The 19051-nt window shown below is 33.4% G+C and overlaps 1 protein-coding gene across 1 annotated transcript in view; it reads left to right on the forward strand.

Moving 5' to 3' along the window:
* Window positions 1-19051, forward strand: part of LOC138306220 (aromatic-L-amino-acid decarboxylase-like) — a 45912-nt gene that overhangs the window by 17488 nt on the left and 9373 nt on the right. The window contains exons 3-10 of the mRNA XM_069246622.1: window positions 5181-5353; window positions 8039-8152; window positions 9864-9986; window positions 10213-10347; window positions 10738-10881; window positions 16810-16876; window positions 17213-17375; window positions 18177-18247. Coding sequence (XP_069102723.1) covers window positions 5181-5353; window positions 8039-8152; window positions 9864-9986; window positions 10213-10347; window positions 10738-10881; window positions 16810-16876; window positions 17213-17375; window positions 18177-18247 — 990 coding nt within the window. The remainder of the gene's footprint in view (window positions 1-5180; window positions 5354-8038; window positions 8153-9863; window positions 9987-10212; window positions 10348-10737; window positions 10882-16809; window positions 16877-17212; window positions 17376-18176; window positions 18248-19051) is intronic.

Genomic DNA, 19051 nt, shown 5'->3' on the forward strand with positions numbered 1-19051 from the left:
AACACAACGCATTGCAAGCTTGATATACAACTTATTTAAACATTAATAGGACAGGTTTAGTATATGCTGTAAAACATGTTTATAGTAGCAACTTTGTATAACGACCACCTACTAATATGGCCACTTGTCTAGGATCCCAGACGACCAATTTCATCACAATTGTACATTTTAAGACCGTCTAATTATATAGAATGACCGGTGTTTCCCTCTGTCCATTGGGCGTCTATAGGCAGTTGTGACTGTATGGATATCGATACCATTATGAATTATGATTCATACATCTATACAATTTATATACAAACTAACTGTATGGACGGATTAAACAAAGTTGAAATATATACAATTTGTATCTTGCTGTCGTTGCTATTGTCAAGCTAACAGTGCTTGTCCACGTCACTGACGGTGTTTGGACGTTTGAGTGAAGCTCCACGCCATATGTCACTGCCGCGTGTGACATGCTAACCACTTTACACTGGCCGGAGGCCACTAGGCACTGTCTCAAGTGTTTGACTCGTGTGTTTCCGGAACACGTTCGGCCGCATTGTGTAGTATGTATCCTTCCACCTGAGAACAATATATAGTTCAATTAGTTTCTTAAGTTTAGAAAATTTACATTATTTAAGATACTCAATCGCTGACAAATGGTATGTTTTAACTATCAAAAACAGGAGCAGACGATTAAGTATTTTTCTAAAGTTACAAAAGTTACTTACTTTACACAGTTACCACCACTGAAAAGTTTGAGCTTTTAATTTGACTTCAAGTTAAAGATAGGAAAAATAATTAATTGCATCCCGAAAAAATTCCATGGCACTATATCCTATATGGAATGAAGTACTGATTGCGCATTCAACAAAGGCGAAATAAAACATTTTATATTTTTTGTGTTAATTAGACATATATATATATACAATTAAACTCCAATTATTGTTCAAATTGTGAATATCATTTATGCTCTGTCGGCGGTGGAGCATCGTTAAGTAGTGTTTATAAACAGAGTAGGAAAAATGATTAAAAAGTATTTTCGAAGAGTTAAACAAAAATATATATTTCAGGTTCCATGTCAATTATTAACATTTAGCAAAGTGAATTCAACAATTTGATTAAAGCTTTTTGCCACGTTCCTTACAAATATGTGTGGAATGATTTGGGGCATGTTGTAAATATAGTTTGCAAAGAAAATTTTGTCAAGAAATGATATACTTCCGGTATTTCCTATACCATTTTAGTGACTATTTGGAATACGTCAGTGTTACATTTTGACCTGAAACCAAAGCAGTTCAAAATGTTCTTTATTAACATCTTTTAGCATGTTTTCGTCTCATTCCAGGTTTTCAATCAAAGTTCCCCCGATAGAAAACACCATCAAATACATTCAGAATCGAGGAGTTATATCTTAGTCAAATCTTTCACCGGTTTCAAAGTTCCATTGTCAAATGATAATTTAAAAATCCTCATTGCAATTCGTTAATGTCCGTTAGTGTCCGGGAAATTCCGGGATATTTCTCAGAAAGTTCGTCTGCCGGGCACAGTATTGTTTCCATCGGTAATTGATAGCCTCGATGTCATGTGTTAATCATCTCCTGTATTTAGTCAACTTATTGGAATTAGAAGTGTCCATGGCAGTCAGAGTTGAATCAATTTATTCAGTGTCCATTTCCATGTTAATTCCGACTTACTCCCACACAAAGTATTGTCATCATTCCTTGGTTCTTATACTGGATTCGTATGATCCTAATACGGGATCGTTAAACGTAAAAATGAAGGAAGTTGTAAAACTATGGACAGAAAGTTGCCATAGTTTAAAAGTATGATTGTCATAAAAAAATATATCTCGAATGTTATAACACGCTATTCGTGTATTCCTGGTGTAACGTCTAAGGTCATGTATACCGGGTCTCCATGACATGCACAGTATTGCGCGCATGTGGGAATGTCTATCTGTTTTTTAAAACTGCAGTATACTTGTGATATGTTTCCTTGTAATAGTGAACCCAAATTAAATTGTTTTCCTACCGTAGACAATGGATATGTGATCATGCAGTGGTAGCATATTAAACACCTTTATAGCACTGGACCATGCTAACGTTAGCAAACTTTGTTCTCAAAATAAGACACTAGTTAAATATAAATATTGTGAGATTTATTTGTCTTATATATAACACATATATATATCAAATATGTATTATTTGTTTTATCTTCCACTAGTTAGGTCTCTTCATCGATTATTAAACATAATATCATTTTTACTGGTATAAACTGACTCAAAACATTCATAAATGTTATTCCCACGGGAAGAGGTGATACGTTAAATGTGTATAACCAATATCGTCGGTATGAAAAAATGTTATAAATAGAAGCACAGCCTGTACTTAAATTTATAAGATTAATTATGCATGATTATATGTATGTTTTGTTGCGATACAGGCCCGATATGGAAACACCAATGAATAGTGATTTTGAATAGATTCCGTGTCTATGTTCAAGAGAAAACTAACTTATCGTGCGGTTTACTTTTGATCATACGACGATAATCAAAATGGAAAACATGCTATCGATATCACGAACCTTATGAGATGTGGTGATAGGTTTATAAATCATTTGTTTCATCTCCAACCTACAATTATTGGTCTACCAATTGTAAGATTTATGAAGGATGACTATTTTACCATATTTAGACACATGTGTACCTATTGTCAGAACACACAGGCAGGATACCAGTTGCTGTGCCACATTGTTTTCAAACCAAGGCCAACGCTTTTCTCTCCAATTGGACATTTTTTGTCCAATGAAATTGTGGATTTATGTAGTATAGAAAGAAATGATGAGGCTGCGGTTCTGACAGTATTCCACACAATGATGAAAAAGCCATTCATCCCTGAAGTCGCATTTGAACCCTTTCAACTCAAAGGCTGGACCAGTTCATTATGGATTTAAAGGGACGAGTGCCTCAGTGTTAGTCATATTCAGATATGTGTTGTACAGCAAGACATACGGATACTTAAGATTTACATAAAACATATCTTATAGATTTTTTATACTGAAAATTAAAATGCAATAATATCTACGTAGTAAGTTTAATCTTATGAGAGAATTTACAGAACTGAAAAATAACTTGGTCAACTGTAATATCCAAAATGTCCATCTTCATTGATATTTATCAAACGATCATCTAGCAACATTTTTGTACAAATGCTTTTCATTCGTGATTGATATAATTCCATATTCCTTATCGAAAATAAATGAATTGATATTTTAATATGACTCCAAGTCTGCGGTATGTAAAACACACAACCAATTCATGACGAAAGAACAGGTCTCCATTCTTCCCTATGTTTGAGTAACTAAATCTATATAATCCAATCCCCCGTTGATTGAATGCTGTTATTTCCCAGTCTCTTATTGAGTTCTTTACTCAATGAAATGATTTGTATTAGCACCATGGTCCCTTTGGATAACTGCTTTCTTCTTTTATACATATCGATTAGAATTAAATATTAGTAATAATCCAAAGTTCCTCACATGCATTTCGATTATCTGTATTTCGGATCGATCCACAAAAATAGGAATAAACTTAATATATTTTTTCAAAATTGATCATTTAACGAAACGACCTTCAATAGGTACACACTTCATTCGATGGAAGCCACAACATGTATCTGTAATTATATAGTGAACGGCTTGTTCAGTTCTGTTTCTATTTCTGACGATTAATTCAGAGTTATTTTATGACTTTGTACGTTAATTAACGGGTTAATTAGATAAGACAATGGTTATGAGTATTGATCAACCCACAATAGCAACACATAATACGATCAAATGGCCATGCAACGTTGTATCAACAGGTCACATATTCACTGTCCCTCCTTGATGATCTGCTACTTCGATTTATGTTTCTCTCTCTCCTTGAGACTATATTCACATTATATATAATGTATAAGTATATATAATGTATAAGTATATTCAAGGACAAAGCCTTATTTTTATCGTTCATGACTTCTGTACGTCCTGTTTCTCTAGAATCACTTTATTTAACATGCAAGAAGACCAAATTATATGCCACAGTTTATTTGATTTCTCAAATGTAAATAACAAATAAATATCTATTTCACAAATTCCACATGATGGATAAGAAAAGAAAATGCAGGCTCATTAAGTTTATAAGTTCGCATTCTGTCTTCATACGTATTTTTTTTATAAACCTCTTGTATGCTTCCATCCGGGCATTCGAAAGTGATCTGTGAAATTCATATAACTTTTCATTCAAATGATGAAAAGGCATAAAATTTATAGTTTAATGCTATTTGAGGAAGGCCATATAAACTGCATCATATTTATGTGTAATACACTTGTATACATGTGTGACATGTATTTTAGAGGACTATGGTGTATTCGTGTTATACCAACTTTTGAAATCATGCCACCACATCGATCATCACACCTAACTGATCATATCACGCTGACTCAATAGAAACAAATTTATGCTTGTCGAATGGTAATAAATCGCCGATGTCGTGCACTGTGCATTCTAATATATTGTTTGTATTGGTTAAAATATAACCAAAAACATTCCACACATGATACAACGTTCATTTAGAAGGCAAAAACAAAACCTTTGAACTAAATGAAGATGTTCGTGACATGTACGTTAAAGTTATTCATTTACGAATTAATAATTCAAGTTTGTCTGTTACGAGCATTCTCATTGGCTTAAAAATTTACTTTATCAGCCCATAAAAGAAAAAAACGGCGTTGCCGTTTGTAACGTTGCTTCTGATTGGTCGAGTTGACGGCGTAATGATTTCATAGACAAGAGTCCCAAAATGAATTTTGAATAAAGAAGAGATTATCTTTAGTAAATTGAATTATAAGGATTAATTTGAACAAATTTTTTATGTTATGGAGATAGAACCAAAAATCTGAGTGTACTCTCATCATAAACCGCTTCGTGGTTTATTTAGAGTACACTCAGATTTTTGTGTTATATCTCCATAACATAAAAAATCTATTCAAGTTAATCCTTAAAGAATTTTAGTTTGACTAACGTATTTAAATATAAAATATTAATTTGAATAGCGTATCTTAATTTAAAACATTAAAGAACTATTTAAAAAAATCCTTAAATTCCAGAAAACATGGAAAAGATATCACTCTATTGTTTTTAGTTTTCTTTTCCACAGGTAAGGATATGGTGGACTACATTGCCGATTATCTGAAGACCATCAGGACGAGGCGCGTATTCCCGGATGTTCAACCTGGGTACATGCGCAATTTGGTACCGGAAACGGCTCCTACGGAAGGCGAGCCTTGGCCAGACATCTTCAGAGATATAGAGAGAGTTATTATGCCTGGGGTAAGTGTTTAAGCATCATCATTATCATTTTCACAATTGCTGAAAACGGAATATTTTCGTGGCGAACTAATTTCGCGGTTTCGTGTCTAACGGTTTTTTAATGGTGAAATGAATGGCGATTTAGAGTAACATGATTCCACTAATTGTATTCAGAATATTATCACGATATCTTGATGACTTCAGAAAAGATTTGGGAAAAATGCAACATTTGTTTCGTACTTCAACAGGTATATTTCTGAAAGTGTCTGGGCTTCAGTTAACTATATCCTTTATCTAATTTCAGATATATATGATGTCAATTTTAAAACTAAATGTTGCATTATTTGGGAATGATATAGTGTTTTTGTTTGTTTTAGCACAGATGATTGGATGTAATAAATATTGAATTGCCTTTCTCATGCTAGACCGGTATAATGTAATCAAAAGACTCATACATCCATAGACATCACTACTACCAACAAAAATGGAAAGCCATCAATAATTGCGTTCAACGCCAGAGAGCATATTGTAACCTTGACGATTCACTAACTTCTGGTAATAATAAAGAACGGAAAAAAATGAACAGAATTTATGAAGAAAGGAAAAGTAGATCATCGACCTATAGTCACGGTTCCGGCGATTTTCTCATTTCCGTCGATCAGTTGTGTAGTGTGGACGATTAGTGGCCTTTTCTCAGCACTCTGCGTAACATGAAAAATTGTGCTTACAGTATTGTAACAAAAAATTTGTCTGTACAAGAAATATCTATTTCCTACGTTTGTTTTCGAACTTTATGTAAGATGTTACGTCAACATCTTTGCACATCGCTTACAAAAGTTATAGGTGGATGGTTTACCCTGAATATCACCGTATGTTTCCTTATGAAGTCACTTCAAAGTTGAAAAAAACATAATGTGATGAAGACATAGAGTTCATAATTACTGAAAAGACAAGTCTAAAATTAGAAATGAAAAGATCGGCGATGTCATAATGGTAGCTTTGTCTTTAAAACAGTTAAAAATAATATATAAATGTTTACTGCACAAGACGTCGACGACTATTTAACTACATATCCGCCCTGTACCTCCGGTTTTTGCAATATACTGAAATGTATAAACAAATTTTAAACATTGTGTAACATACTTCTTAGTGTATAAATAGCATCCAAAGGTCTCAGCAATCTAGATGTTCCAACAGTCAAGATGATGATATACCTACACTGTACATAAAACATTGTACGTTACAGTAAGAGATGAACAGCTATATCGCTCTGCGTACTGATTTTTTACGAATATGTAAACTACGTAACTACTACTACCATTACCATTATAGTTTTATCATTTCCAATATCACTTACACTTTCCATATTGAGAATTTCTATACAAAGTTAAAACACTTTACAAATCAGCGAAATATCATTGATCTACGGTACCGCTAAAATTGGCACGTATGTGATGGATGGGTTTTGTTGTTTGGTCCGACCAGTTCCAATGGCGTAGGGATATATTTAACTAGCTGTCTGCGCTGTGAATCACACACTATATTGAATAAAATCACTCGTCCATTTAAACAGATAGCGTTATTGTATAAACAACAAACATATCCCAATAACTCCGTTAATGCAGATGTTCGGATATGATTTCGGTGTTCTATTTTTTACCTCACTTGTCGTTCTCACAAGCAATCAAGAATATGAATGAGGTTATAATTGATGTGTATAAAAGTAAACATTGTACTGGGTTGGCGATGTTCGTGGATATGATTAAAGATAAATCGAAGCAACTTCGTTCTTCAAATTTCCATTATTTCTCCCGGAAACCGGAAGTTACCTTCTAAATACAGAAAACAAGATACGGATATGAAATACGACATAATACACAAAACAGAAAGTTCCAGATATTCCATTAATAGTATTTAATAATATGCATACGTATATATTATGTATATCATAGTGCTGTACGACAAGAACTACGTAATAGCTGTTTCATTTGCTGCAGAAACTAAGATGTAATCTGATTTACCTTTCTACCCATGTGCAAGAACTTTTTGTAAACGGTGTTCTTGACTCGCTTTCACTTTTGCCCTTTTGGCTAAGTAGTGTTTCAAAAGTCTTAACCCGTAAACTGTCTGAAAATGGCCTAATTATAGAAAATATGTCAGTTTTAATTTTGAATTGAAAGGTACGAAAGACTCATGAATATCCCTTCCTGATTTCTACATCTAGTTTAAAATATAACATTCTTGAAAAATATAGAACCTTTTCAATATTGCAAATTATTTCAAAACTTGTGTTGCTATTTGGAAACGAATACAATTACGATTTAGATATCATCCGATGTCAGTGAATATTGATATAGTAAGCAGTTTGGAAGGATTCCGAATGTCATTGTTTATCTTTGGAAAGCCTCTGTTGCCATGGTAATGACGAAGAGACGTTCGATTGGTCTAAATGTATGCATCCTCCTACTTCAATACAGTTTTTATGTACGGGTTTTAAGGAAGAACAAAAATGCAATTGTACGGTCTTACGTATTGGCCATCCGTTTAATATCCGCTATGATATGCATGGATTTCCTATTTGGTACTTTTGATATAATTATCCACATATGTTACAATTGATGTGATGTTTACATATAAACCATAGGACTTGTAATTCTTTAATTTTATTATTACAAAGAGTCATTATAACCCTTCTCTCGTTGCTAGGTTACGCATTGGCAGAGTCCGTACATGCACGCCTATTTTCCCGCCCTCAACTCTTTCCCATCACTCCTAGGGGACATGTTGGCTGACGCTATCAACTGCCTTGGATTCACGTGGGTAAGTTTGATGTAACTCGGCTTACTCATCTAGCAGGGTAACTCAATTAATTCCTTGAATATCATTATCTTTGTGCGAGTATCTCTGATAATCGGGTCATTATTTGTGATCTAATAAACGCTTGTATGGATTAGGATATTTTATTGACAATGGCTGCGTATCTAGGTTAAGCGTCCAATTGCTTTGATGTGACAAGGCTATGATGACCTATGATTTAATTTCAATCTAATAATGTGTATATAGGTTCTTAATCTCACTTTATTTTATATGGGGATCTGGCAACATCCAAGTATGATGTTCAACTGTATTCATTCCATCTGACATTTCGTCACAGAATGCCTATGCTATTAACTATGTTTCGCTCTAGGGGTAAATGACTATACACACAGAAATGATTCTGACATTTTCTAAACTATTCCGTTCGTGAAATTCACCCTAAATTTTTTTGTGAGTTGATAAGTCAATTTGATGGATTACCAAGACCCCGAATTCAGATCATTTGTGATACGACATTAGAACAAGAATCTCCAATGTACCCAAATAGATTTAGTTTAGAACTTATAAAGTAAATGAGATATATTTAACATCTACTTAATAGTAATATTATTTATGGGAACTAGGTTGTCTCTTTAGATCTGAAGCTTGATGTTAAAAATTATATCATGAAAAACAAGAGGGATATGAGTTGTTGTTCGCCCCTGTGAGGTAGGCTCTGGGTTCTGTCCGCTGATCGAGACGCACCAAAGTCTATAAAATTGGTAGTTTCTGCTACTGCTTGGCGTTCAGCATACCGGGAGTGGAACGACTGGTTCGCCCTTTGTCAGTATAATGTGATCTGGTTGGGTGTGTTGCTTAGTGTCTTCCGCGGCATGCTACAGTGTTTTAGCATTACAAAAGGACAACAGTTCCACTATACAAGAAGACACAACATGAATATACCGCAGTCTCCCAAAACACACCTCGCACAACATACATGCAACACATCGCATACATGGGAGGCCGTTCTTACATGACCATACCTGTTAATAGGACGTTAATAAATCAAAGAAACAAACAAACAAATTAAGCTTATTGTATGTATAACATACGTTAAATTGTCACACTGAAAAATTAACACATAAATATGAAGTACAATGACTTCTAATAACATGTATCCGACAATGATAGGATACAACAGTAGGCATCGATGAAGGGAATATGGAGCTATTAATATGCTGTAATGCAAACGACCGAATACACTTTGCGAACAACGTATTTATTAGACCAAAAGCGTTATTGTTTAGTGTTTAATGATTTGGATTATAGTAATAAGTTTACTCAATATGTTGGGAAACAGGTGCTCAGAATGTAGTATTGCTGCAGAATGGTAAGACGTGACGATATAAAAAAACACAGTACCACCTCGTTTTTAAGTCCGTCGAGGATTCAATATCAATATGACACTAAACGGTTTTAAGCTTTACCGTTACATCCAAGATGCACTTCTGCCTGAACTTAGTTGAGATGCTTTTAAAATAAAAGGAGCAAACCCAAACAGGAATAGCTTGCAAATGATCATCATATTCAACATAATTTGATTTCATCCATCTTTACTTCTCTAATTGATTCTCAAATTATACAATGTAACTACAGTAACACAGATCTAGTAGTTATTTTTATAACAATATGCGTTTCAAATCTATAAAATATGATTATCCATTCTTTATTTAAGGCGTCCAGTCCTGCCTGTACGGAGCTGGAGACGATAGTGATGGACTGGCTGGGGAAAATGATTGGCCTTCCGTCGGAATTTCTCCACAGTAACAAACAGACAATGGGAGGCGGAGTAATTCAGGTCCGTTTGACGTCACGGCTTTAATAAACATGAAATCAAATTTAAAAAACATCATCGTAACAAGACTAAAGTTTTCCTTTGAAGAATGTAAAATTAATAGTTAAAGTACCATAGACATGTTCAAGTCTTAATTCTGATAGTTAAAAACTTCATAAAATCCGTTTTCGAAACAACGGGCTTAACATGGTTTGATAAAGAATAACAATATGACTTTATAAATGTTTAGTTAACGGCGAGTGATTCGACATTCATCGCTTTACTTGCTGCAAGAACTGAGGTTTTCCGAAAGTACAAGTGTTTACATTCGGGACTAGACGACGCTGAGATCAATGCGAGGCTGGTCGCCTACTGTTCTGACCAGGTAAACAATCACCCCAATCAAAGTCCTACGCCATCGCCAAGTGATATATCATTTCCAAATAAAAAACATTGCCTTAAATCTAAATTATTCTGTTAAAGTATTATTAATATAGCGTCTTATGTTGTTATCTCATAGTTTATGCTTCAAACAATGATGATATTGATTTTTTTGTGAAATTATAATAAAGTAAATTGCAAATATTAAGATAATCTATAGCATCACTGCAGAACAAACTGCATCATGGAAACACATTTTTTCATATATGTGTTTGTAGTTGTTTTTTCTGGGTTTTCTTTAGAACGGATAAGTATTTACCAGCATTTTTGTATCTGACTGATAAGCATTATGTGTTTATTGCTAACATGATATTTTTCATATGACCTTTTCCAGGCTCATTCCTCGGTCGAGAAGGCTGGCCTTATAGGGCTTGTGAAAATGCGGTTCGTGTGTAGCGATGATCAGCTGAGCATGCGCGGAGAAAGTCTCCGAACTGTCATTGAACGCGACCGTGAAGAAGGACTTATACCGTTCTTTGTGAGTATTTAAACTTCATTTTGAACCTCCAGTCTATGGGTTATGTGCTAGTGTGGGTCATGTGAATGACAGAATCCGTATAAGTCACGTGTCCTTGTTTTCAATCAATTAGAGAAAAACCGTTTATTATATTATATCACCGCATATATTCCTTTAAAGTCATATGTGCCGCATGATTCATATTCACGAATCAAGATAAGCTTTTAATAAATATGTTACTCATCGCCAAAAGTTACTAACATTTTGAAATTTACAGTATTTTCAATGGATTGGTTTAAATCTTACAAATATATATAAGAGCAGGAGATAACTTTTGCAGTACTGCCAAAAATCGTTATATATGCATCAATAGTGTAGCGAAAGGAGCACCTACAATCAGACCATGCAGGCAAACAGTAGTCTACAATTTCATTTAACATTTTACAGTGTCATCAGTAACTGTAAAGCAATTTCTGCAGGAAAGTTTCCATCTAAACATACATAAAGCAAACAAAACAATTTAACAGTTCATAATTTCTGTGTTGTAACTAACGTTTATAAGGCATCTGAAGCAATTTGAATGATTTTCACGGCTTAATTCATCAAACCGTACGGTTTTCAATAGATTAATTAAGAAAAATAAGCATGCAAAATTTTCAACCAACCACGGCGCATATAACTTTAACATAAACTGAAAATATCAACTTCGTCACGACTTTAAAAACAAGAGCGAAATGATTTTTTTCTTGTTTTAAATAACAAATTTAATCACATTATCAACTTTTATGACAGATGAATTTTGATTCCAAGGCAAAAACAGTCTACAGATAAGGACGTTAGCATTGCCCATGTTTTCACCACTTCATGGTCATAAGAGCAGATTAGTATACTGCAGATATAATTTTCGTTCTCATGTTTTGAGTTGCTATCTTTAAATCTGTACAATGCATAACTGAATACATGTTATGTCACTATTTTTTTCGGACACAGGCACCTGTCATTACAATTATTTCTTCAATAAACCAACGAAGATATGACTTAATCTTGACACCTGTCATCATATAACCAATTCGTTGTTTTAGCACATAACTAGTTTTACTTATATCGCTATTATAAAAAGTTATATGATAGATAGAATCTTACACTCGTGACTATGTGATATAAAATTTATCAAACTCATTAAATTATCTTATATGCTACTCGCCTAAAGGCTCGTGGCATATCAAATTATTGATAAATGATTTCATTTGATAAATTTCATATATAGTCGCCACTCATGTAAAATCCTCTATTTATTAAAATCATATTTCATTACGGGAAGCGAGTTTCCTTAACAATGTCTAAATATTTTCCTATATATAAACATTTTTTTCGTGTTCCAAAAACAGATAATCCACGCGTTGTATTCTGGAGTGGTACCAATGTTATTTAGTTTTCTTGTATAGAATTTAAATGTTTTATATAGCACATCCAAATGCTTGGAAAACTATTGTTAGTTTTTATTTAAACTTTTCAAAACATTTCCTTCTCCATCCATCAGACATTTCTGGAATCGAATCTTATGTGATTCCGTATTCTAAGCGACGTGTAGATCGTTATTTAGGCATGACACGCACAAACCGGAACTTATTCTTAATCACTCGAGAGTTTGTGTCGATAGCATTGTTCATAGATCAGAAGAGAGCTTTTACATCAGCATGATTAGACATATGCCGGGGGACAGAACTCCGTTTAACTAAAGAGGCTCCGTGATCAAATGAATTATCCCTGCTGTAAACGGCTGGAATCCTCAATTATTCATTTACGATAGAAATGAACTTGTACACATAGCACTTACTAGTCATCGAAATGTCAATCATGTCGCCAGACCGTCAGGGAGAGATCATTAATTGGTAAATACAAAAACAAAAACGTGTGAAAAATTTATAACAGCAGGAGACCAGGAGATTGACGGGTACAAATACTTAAATATTGTCCATACGGTAGAAATGGCTCCAGTAATTAGGTTGTAACGGACATTCTGAATACATCTCACAAGTATATTATTAATCGATTTGTCCTCAAAAGAGAATGGATAAAAACATCGTTCAAAAAGACAATAATTGCATTCCATGACTATAATAAGACGTTCGAAAGCTATTCTTCTGTAGAATGCTCTTAATTCAATAATGATTTCTTCTGATCTATTTCTGCCACACTTTTAGATAGATAACTAGAAATTAACACAGACCGTATACATGGAGAGGGATAGCTAAGTGTGGGGTTGACGATGGCCAAGACGTAACGGTGTTTGATATACCTTTATTTTGCCCCGTACCCTCTACCTTAGAATTCGAAACACACATTGGGGCAGTTACAAGGAACTGAGCTAATTGATGGTTTTTCTCATCGTACTCTGTTTTTTCTCCACATTCTTGACCAAGCAACTAAAATGACTGATGATTGATAGAAGATGAAATAATACAACCTTAGATTAACTTGACAATTTTGATGTTTAAAAACTTAGTTTGGCTATTATAAAAAAGTTGATTGCTTGTGTTACCATGCATCAAACGTAAACATTGTTTATTTTATTTTCATCTGATTGAAATGTAAATACTTATTCCGACTAACACTACATTACGAGTCACGATGTGATGACGCTTTTGTTTCTCTAACTTAACTTCATATATATTTCCCCCTATCTGTCTATATCAACAGAAAACGACTCTACATTACAAAATACCTGTCAATTTAACTTTGTTTTACGTGCAAGTGGCGACCTACATACTCGAAACTGCATTCTGACAGCTCTGCAAATTATTGCGTCTCTTGTTAACTGCCAGTTAACTTCGATGCATCGATTTGAAAGTCACTGAAACATGACCCTCATGGGATTGGAACTTTGGAGATACAGGACTAGGGGAAATATGATGTCTTACCGCGGCCTTTTAGCAATGAGAACAAAAAACAAATCACATAAAGGATAGCTAAATAGGTAAATATGTGATTGAAAATATTATGGACTCGTTTCATCTTGCGATGAGAGACTGATATTTATTATAGAACAGAAGATGTGAACTTCCTTTTTCGGGTGAAACATTCATGCATTATTCAGCGTGTCTTTTGTACTTATCTAAGTAACAATCACATTACCTACAAATCCTCATCGTTGTGTGAAACATTTCATGAACCGGAAATATAACTCTTTGTTGTATACCATTCCCATCATGGTTAATTGCGTGCTAGTTGTTACGATGTCAGTATTAAATCACGTGTAAATACGTCATGTATCACGTGTGTGGTGTAACTTATATAAAGATATCTATATTAAGAAATTTATAACAAGGGATTCTTATAACAACAAATATATTCTACGAACGAAATGTTCTTGTTATATTTATAAACGTTAAATTGTTTTCAACGAAAGATCAACTATGTACGCCAATTCTATTAATCAAAAATGTTAATCCAACACCTAGTTGCAATCCATTGTGTAATGAATAAACAAGTTATAATTAATGTTTCATTGTCCGTGAAGAGTCAAACACAAGTCAATATAATTGACTATAAGTCTATAAGTCCATTTAACATTGATATTGGCACTTATTTTAGGTTATGAACAGACAGATATTTGGAAAGTTATATACAAATATGCATGTTGCAGAAAATACTAAAATTGTTTTAATATAGATATAGTTTGGGTCACTGGTTTATAAAAGTCCCCGATACAAACGAGTTTACCAATGAGGCGGGTGCCATCCTTAATTCCAAAATATACGCCTTGAACAATCTATGACAATCCATATGGGTCTGAATGACTGCTTACATCAACATTCGTTAATTAACAAGTCTTCAACTGATAAGATGATATCATAAGACATAATCTATACTTTTATGCAATATTTGTATACAAATCTTGAATTTATCCAAAAGAAAAAGAAATATTAAAAAATATTAATCGATTAACTTTTCATAAAATCATAATCAGTGAATTTTTAAATGCACCGAAACTGTTACGTCCTGAACGCCCTCTATTCCGTTGTAAAGGGGACATAAATAAAAAAAATGTTTCTCAATGTATAGCATTTGTCGTTAGACTCAGATGTGTATACAATTGGGTTAAACCTTGAAATCTTTCGGTATATACTGTACATCAAATTGAGTTGGTTCTGTCAAGTAGTAAGTGTGAAACCTATACATTAAGTGATCATGAACTGATTATCTGGCAGCTCTATTGAATGATCATTGTGGACAATTCAATTCAAAGCTTTTAAGAACCTATGCATAACGATATCTTTTTCATCCTTATTGAAATATTTTAAAGTTTAAAACAATTCAAAAGTCGAGAGCAAAACACACTATTTTTCAATGAGTATTCCATTTTACTACCGTTGATCTGATACTGTTAAGTAGAATGATGTCGTGAGATTTTATTGAAGTATTACTATTTCACTGCTTTATATCTGATGATCAAATGATTACAAGGACCTTTATAATGCCCACTCCCTATATCATACGCTAAATTTGGCTTTGTTTACAAACCTTTTAAATGTATTTACCAAGGCAGTCGATCGAAACTTCAAATCTGCCATACATGTACTTCTAGTCAATATAATAGATATCTTATTTGCTTATTTTTGTTGAAGACATTTTGGTGGTATCCGGCAGGGGAAGTAATTTGCTTATTGATGTAACCTGAACAAAAGAGGATCAATAAGCCAGTGTATGAACTGTTTATTATAAGATGTGGTGTTTAAAATGTCAAATCACTTAGGATAGCGTCACAACCTAATGACGTGGAGTAAGGAAAGCCCTTCGTTTTCACAATCCTAGTACATTGCGATGACTAAAAAACATACACAATGGCAAAGTGTCGTCCATCGATCTTTAACGGCGAAAAAACATTTAGCAAACCCACATGAGGTGGAATTTTTTTCTATCTATTTTTTTCATTTTTGATGTAGTTAATCTAACAGCATTATGAACAACGTAGTTACTCATGAATCGTATTTTATGGATAAGCACAGGTTGTTTTGATATTCTTTCTCAAACGCATATAATCTCAATATGCATGTTACAAAGGTATCTGTCTTTGCGGGTAGCTATTGAATATCACGTCATGTGTTTGCGAGCGTAACGTTATGATTTTCAAAGAAATAATGCATACCTACTGGGAACGATCTAACTAATATAAAGACTGAATAACTAGACATCATATGCACTGTTTGGGTTTTAAGTATATCATAATGTCTTTGAAAACAAAATTCGATGACAAATTAATGTTTTTTCCAAAGAAATTTCTAATTATGAAGTTCAAAAAATGAATGAATATATTCCTTGACAATATTACTGGTTTCTAAAAATGACATTATATTTTTACCGATAAGCCATCCGTTCCGTTGACGCTGTGATTTGATGATGTTGTAAAGTATCTGTAGTTGCATAATACAGTCTCAGACGACATCTGTTTAAACTTTAATACACCCATATGAGAAAATGCTATAAGAGAAAACATATTAGATACATGTACATTTGTATGATAACTAGATTTTAAACTGCATACCCATAAAGTCTATAGGTTTTCATGCCGATCTATCGCAGCCTACTTGATAACTCTGACATATATGTTTTCACACTTTTTTCCACTCTGCTTGTTGGAGCCAAACTTTCTAACATTATGTTTTTGTCATTGAACATTTTGGTTGAAAATCAAATAAAACATGAATATGTGTTTCCAAATACTTATATAATCACTTACCTCTTTTAAGACTATGTTGTTGTCATTTGGCTTAGCATTCAAGTACCTTTCAAAATAAAAATTGTGATTTTAATTTTTTTTTCATTGATTATTTATATACTTTTGACAATAACATAGTCTCAGAAATATTATGAAATGTCGAAGAAACGTTGTCGCTGCAACAGTACCATTTTGGGTCATCATTTTTTCTGATACTGACTATTTTCCAGGTCTGTGCGACTCTGGGAACCACTGGAGCCTGTGCATTTGACAATCTTACGGAACTGGGACCTATTTGTACGTTATACATGTCAATATATTTGACTCATGAACATGTTTTGCTGTCTTTACCGACACAAATTTTGGTGATAAACTGTTATACTGTTAATGAATTCAATTGAATCTCAAAAAATATTGACAATAGTCATAAGGATAAGATATCAGGCATTGTACATATAAATTTTCTCTCTAAATTCCCTAAAAACTCTTCTTCGGCAATAATCGCTGTTCATCTGGAACTCTGTATGAAAATTAATGATATATACCTGAACGTAAATGAAATAAAATACAATGTAAAAGTATGCATTTTTCTTAATCCATCTGAAGTCACCGATGTTCTGAATCTCTTGGCAGGTGAAGCAGAGGGATTGTACTTGCATATCGACGCTGCGTATGCCGGAACAGCGTTTATATGCCCGGAATACCGGAAGTTCATGGCTGGAATAGAGTATGCGCATTCCATTGCATTTAATCCTTCAAAATGGCTGATGGTTCACTTCGACTGCACGGCTATGTGGTATGTATTTCATGTAGCTGTCTGTGTTCCTTTTTGATATGTTAACGAACCTGCTGCATGATACATGATTTAATAATGCAATAGCAATGCCACCAATGTATAACAGACATTCATAAAGGCATCTCCTCGCAAGCACCTATCTCACTCCAATTATTCCGATATAGGTTTCTGTATGACAATTTATACATATAACATGTTCCATGTAATAGAGAATTCATGGATATGGCCTAGCATCATTATCATTTATGTATTCGTTATATATGAATGAACTATGTTTTAGAACAATAGACCGCACTGTCCTTCATATTAACGATTCTTTAAAATTTGTCTCCACTGAACATCGCGTCATTTTAGACATCTTGCAAAATGAAGTATAAGCCATTTAACATTCGACATTCAAAATGAATCGTTTTTGGCTAAGTCGACAGCATCGTCAAAATGATAACATGTCGGTAGAATTAGATTAATGTGAAATTGGTGACAGTAATTAAATAGCCCTTTAGAATCGAGGTTTATAATGACATCAAAGTCAGATTTAGATCTTTCGTATTTGAATAGTATGTCCTCGTGCTTTTTATTTACACTTTAATTCAAAAGGAATAGAAATTATTTGCGACACTGAAAACCGCATCGACAAATTGTAATTCGATGTAATGAATCCATAAGTAAATTGAATCTGTATACTCTATATCAGATTTTAAATGTATTCTGGAAATTATCTTTATATGATAGATATCAGTATTGCCTGTTTCCATATTCTACATTGTACTTCCTAAATGCGAGTTAATTTTTCATACCCAGGGTGAAGAATAGCGGCTCTCTTCATCGTACTTTCAATGTTGACCCGCTCTATCTAAAACATGAAAATTCAGGTAAGACATTTCCCCAATATTATGACTTTTTTATCATTATTCTTTAATCGTAAATGATTTCAGTTGATCAAAATATCAACTAAGATATTTTTTCTCGATATGATTTAAAGATGATTAACAAAAATATTGATGTCTGCACACCAACTTATTTTTTCGGAGATAATTTTTTACGTTTTTATTACTAGGGATGTTTTCAAGGTTATCTAGTTTCGCGATAATGATTTCTACATGTATATGCTTCTATTTTACCTGTATTTCATATTACCTGTATTTCATATATTTTTGCAATTATTTAACGTTCATGATTTCTTACTGATAGCGATGGAATATCGTACGTGGAAATGTGTTTTCGATTTCCAAATGTTTTATTGACAAAATGTGTTAATTGTCAATAGTATTAGACATCAGGCACAGCCTATCTTAGTCTTCCCCTGATATTATATATATTGCTGATACAGGTTCGGTTTATAATGATCAGAAAGTATTTATATTTACAAAGATGAAGAAATGTGTTGATGTGCACTCCATCTGTCGAAAAACTATTGCTGGTATTGATAGAAGTGTTGTTGTTGGGTTTTTTTTTGAACATTTTTTTTTATTCAATTTCAATTTTATCAACAACACATTACATATACATGTACATTCAAACTTATAAGCATGCAATCATATCCATTTGTATAGAATTTGACAACTAAACATTAGTATAGGGTTGGCTATTTTATATGCCTTTACTTACTCTCTCACACACATATATAAGACAACACATACACAATATGATAGAAGTATTTATCCGTAAATCAAATA

Source organism: Argopecten irradians, chromosome 13 (genome assembly GCF_041381155.1).
Source record: "Argopecten irradians isolate NY chromosome 13, Ai_NY, whole genome shotgun sequence".
NCBI classification, from domain to species: Eukaryota; Metazoa; Mollusca; class Bivalvia; order Pectinida; family Pectinidae; genus Argopecten; species Argopecten irradians.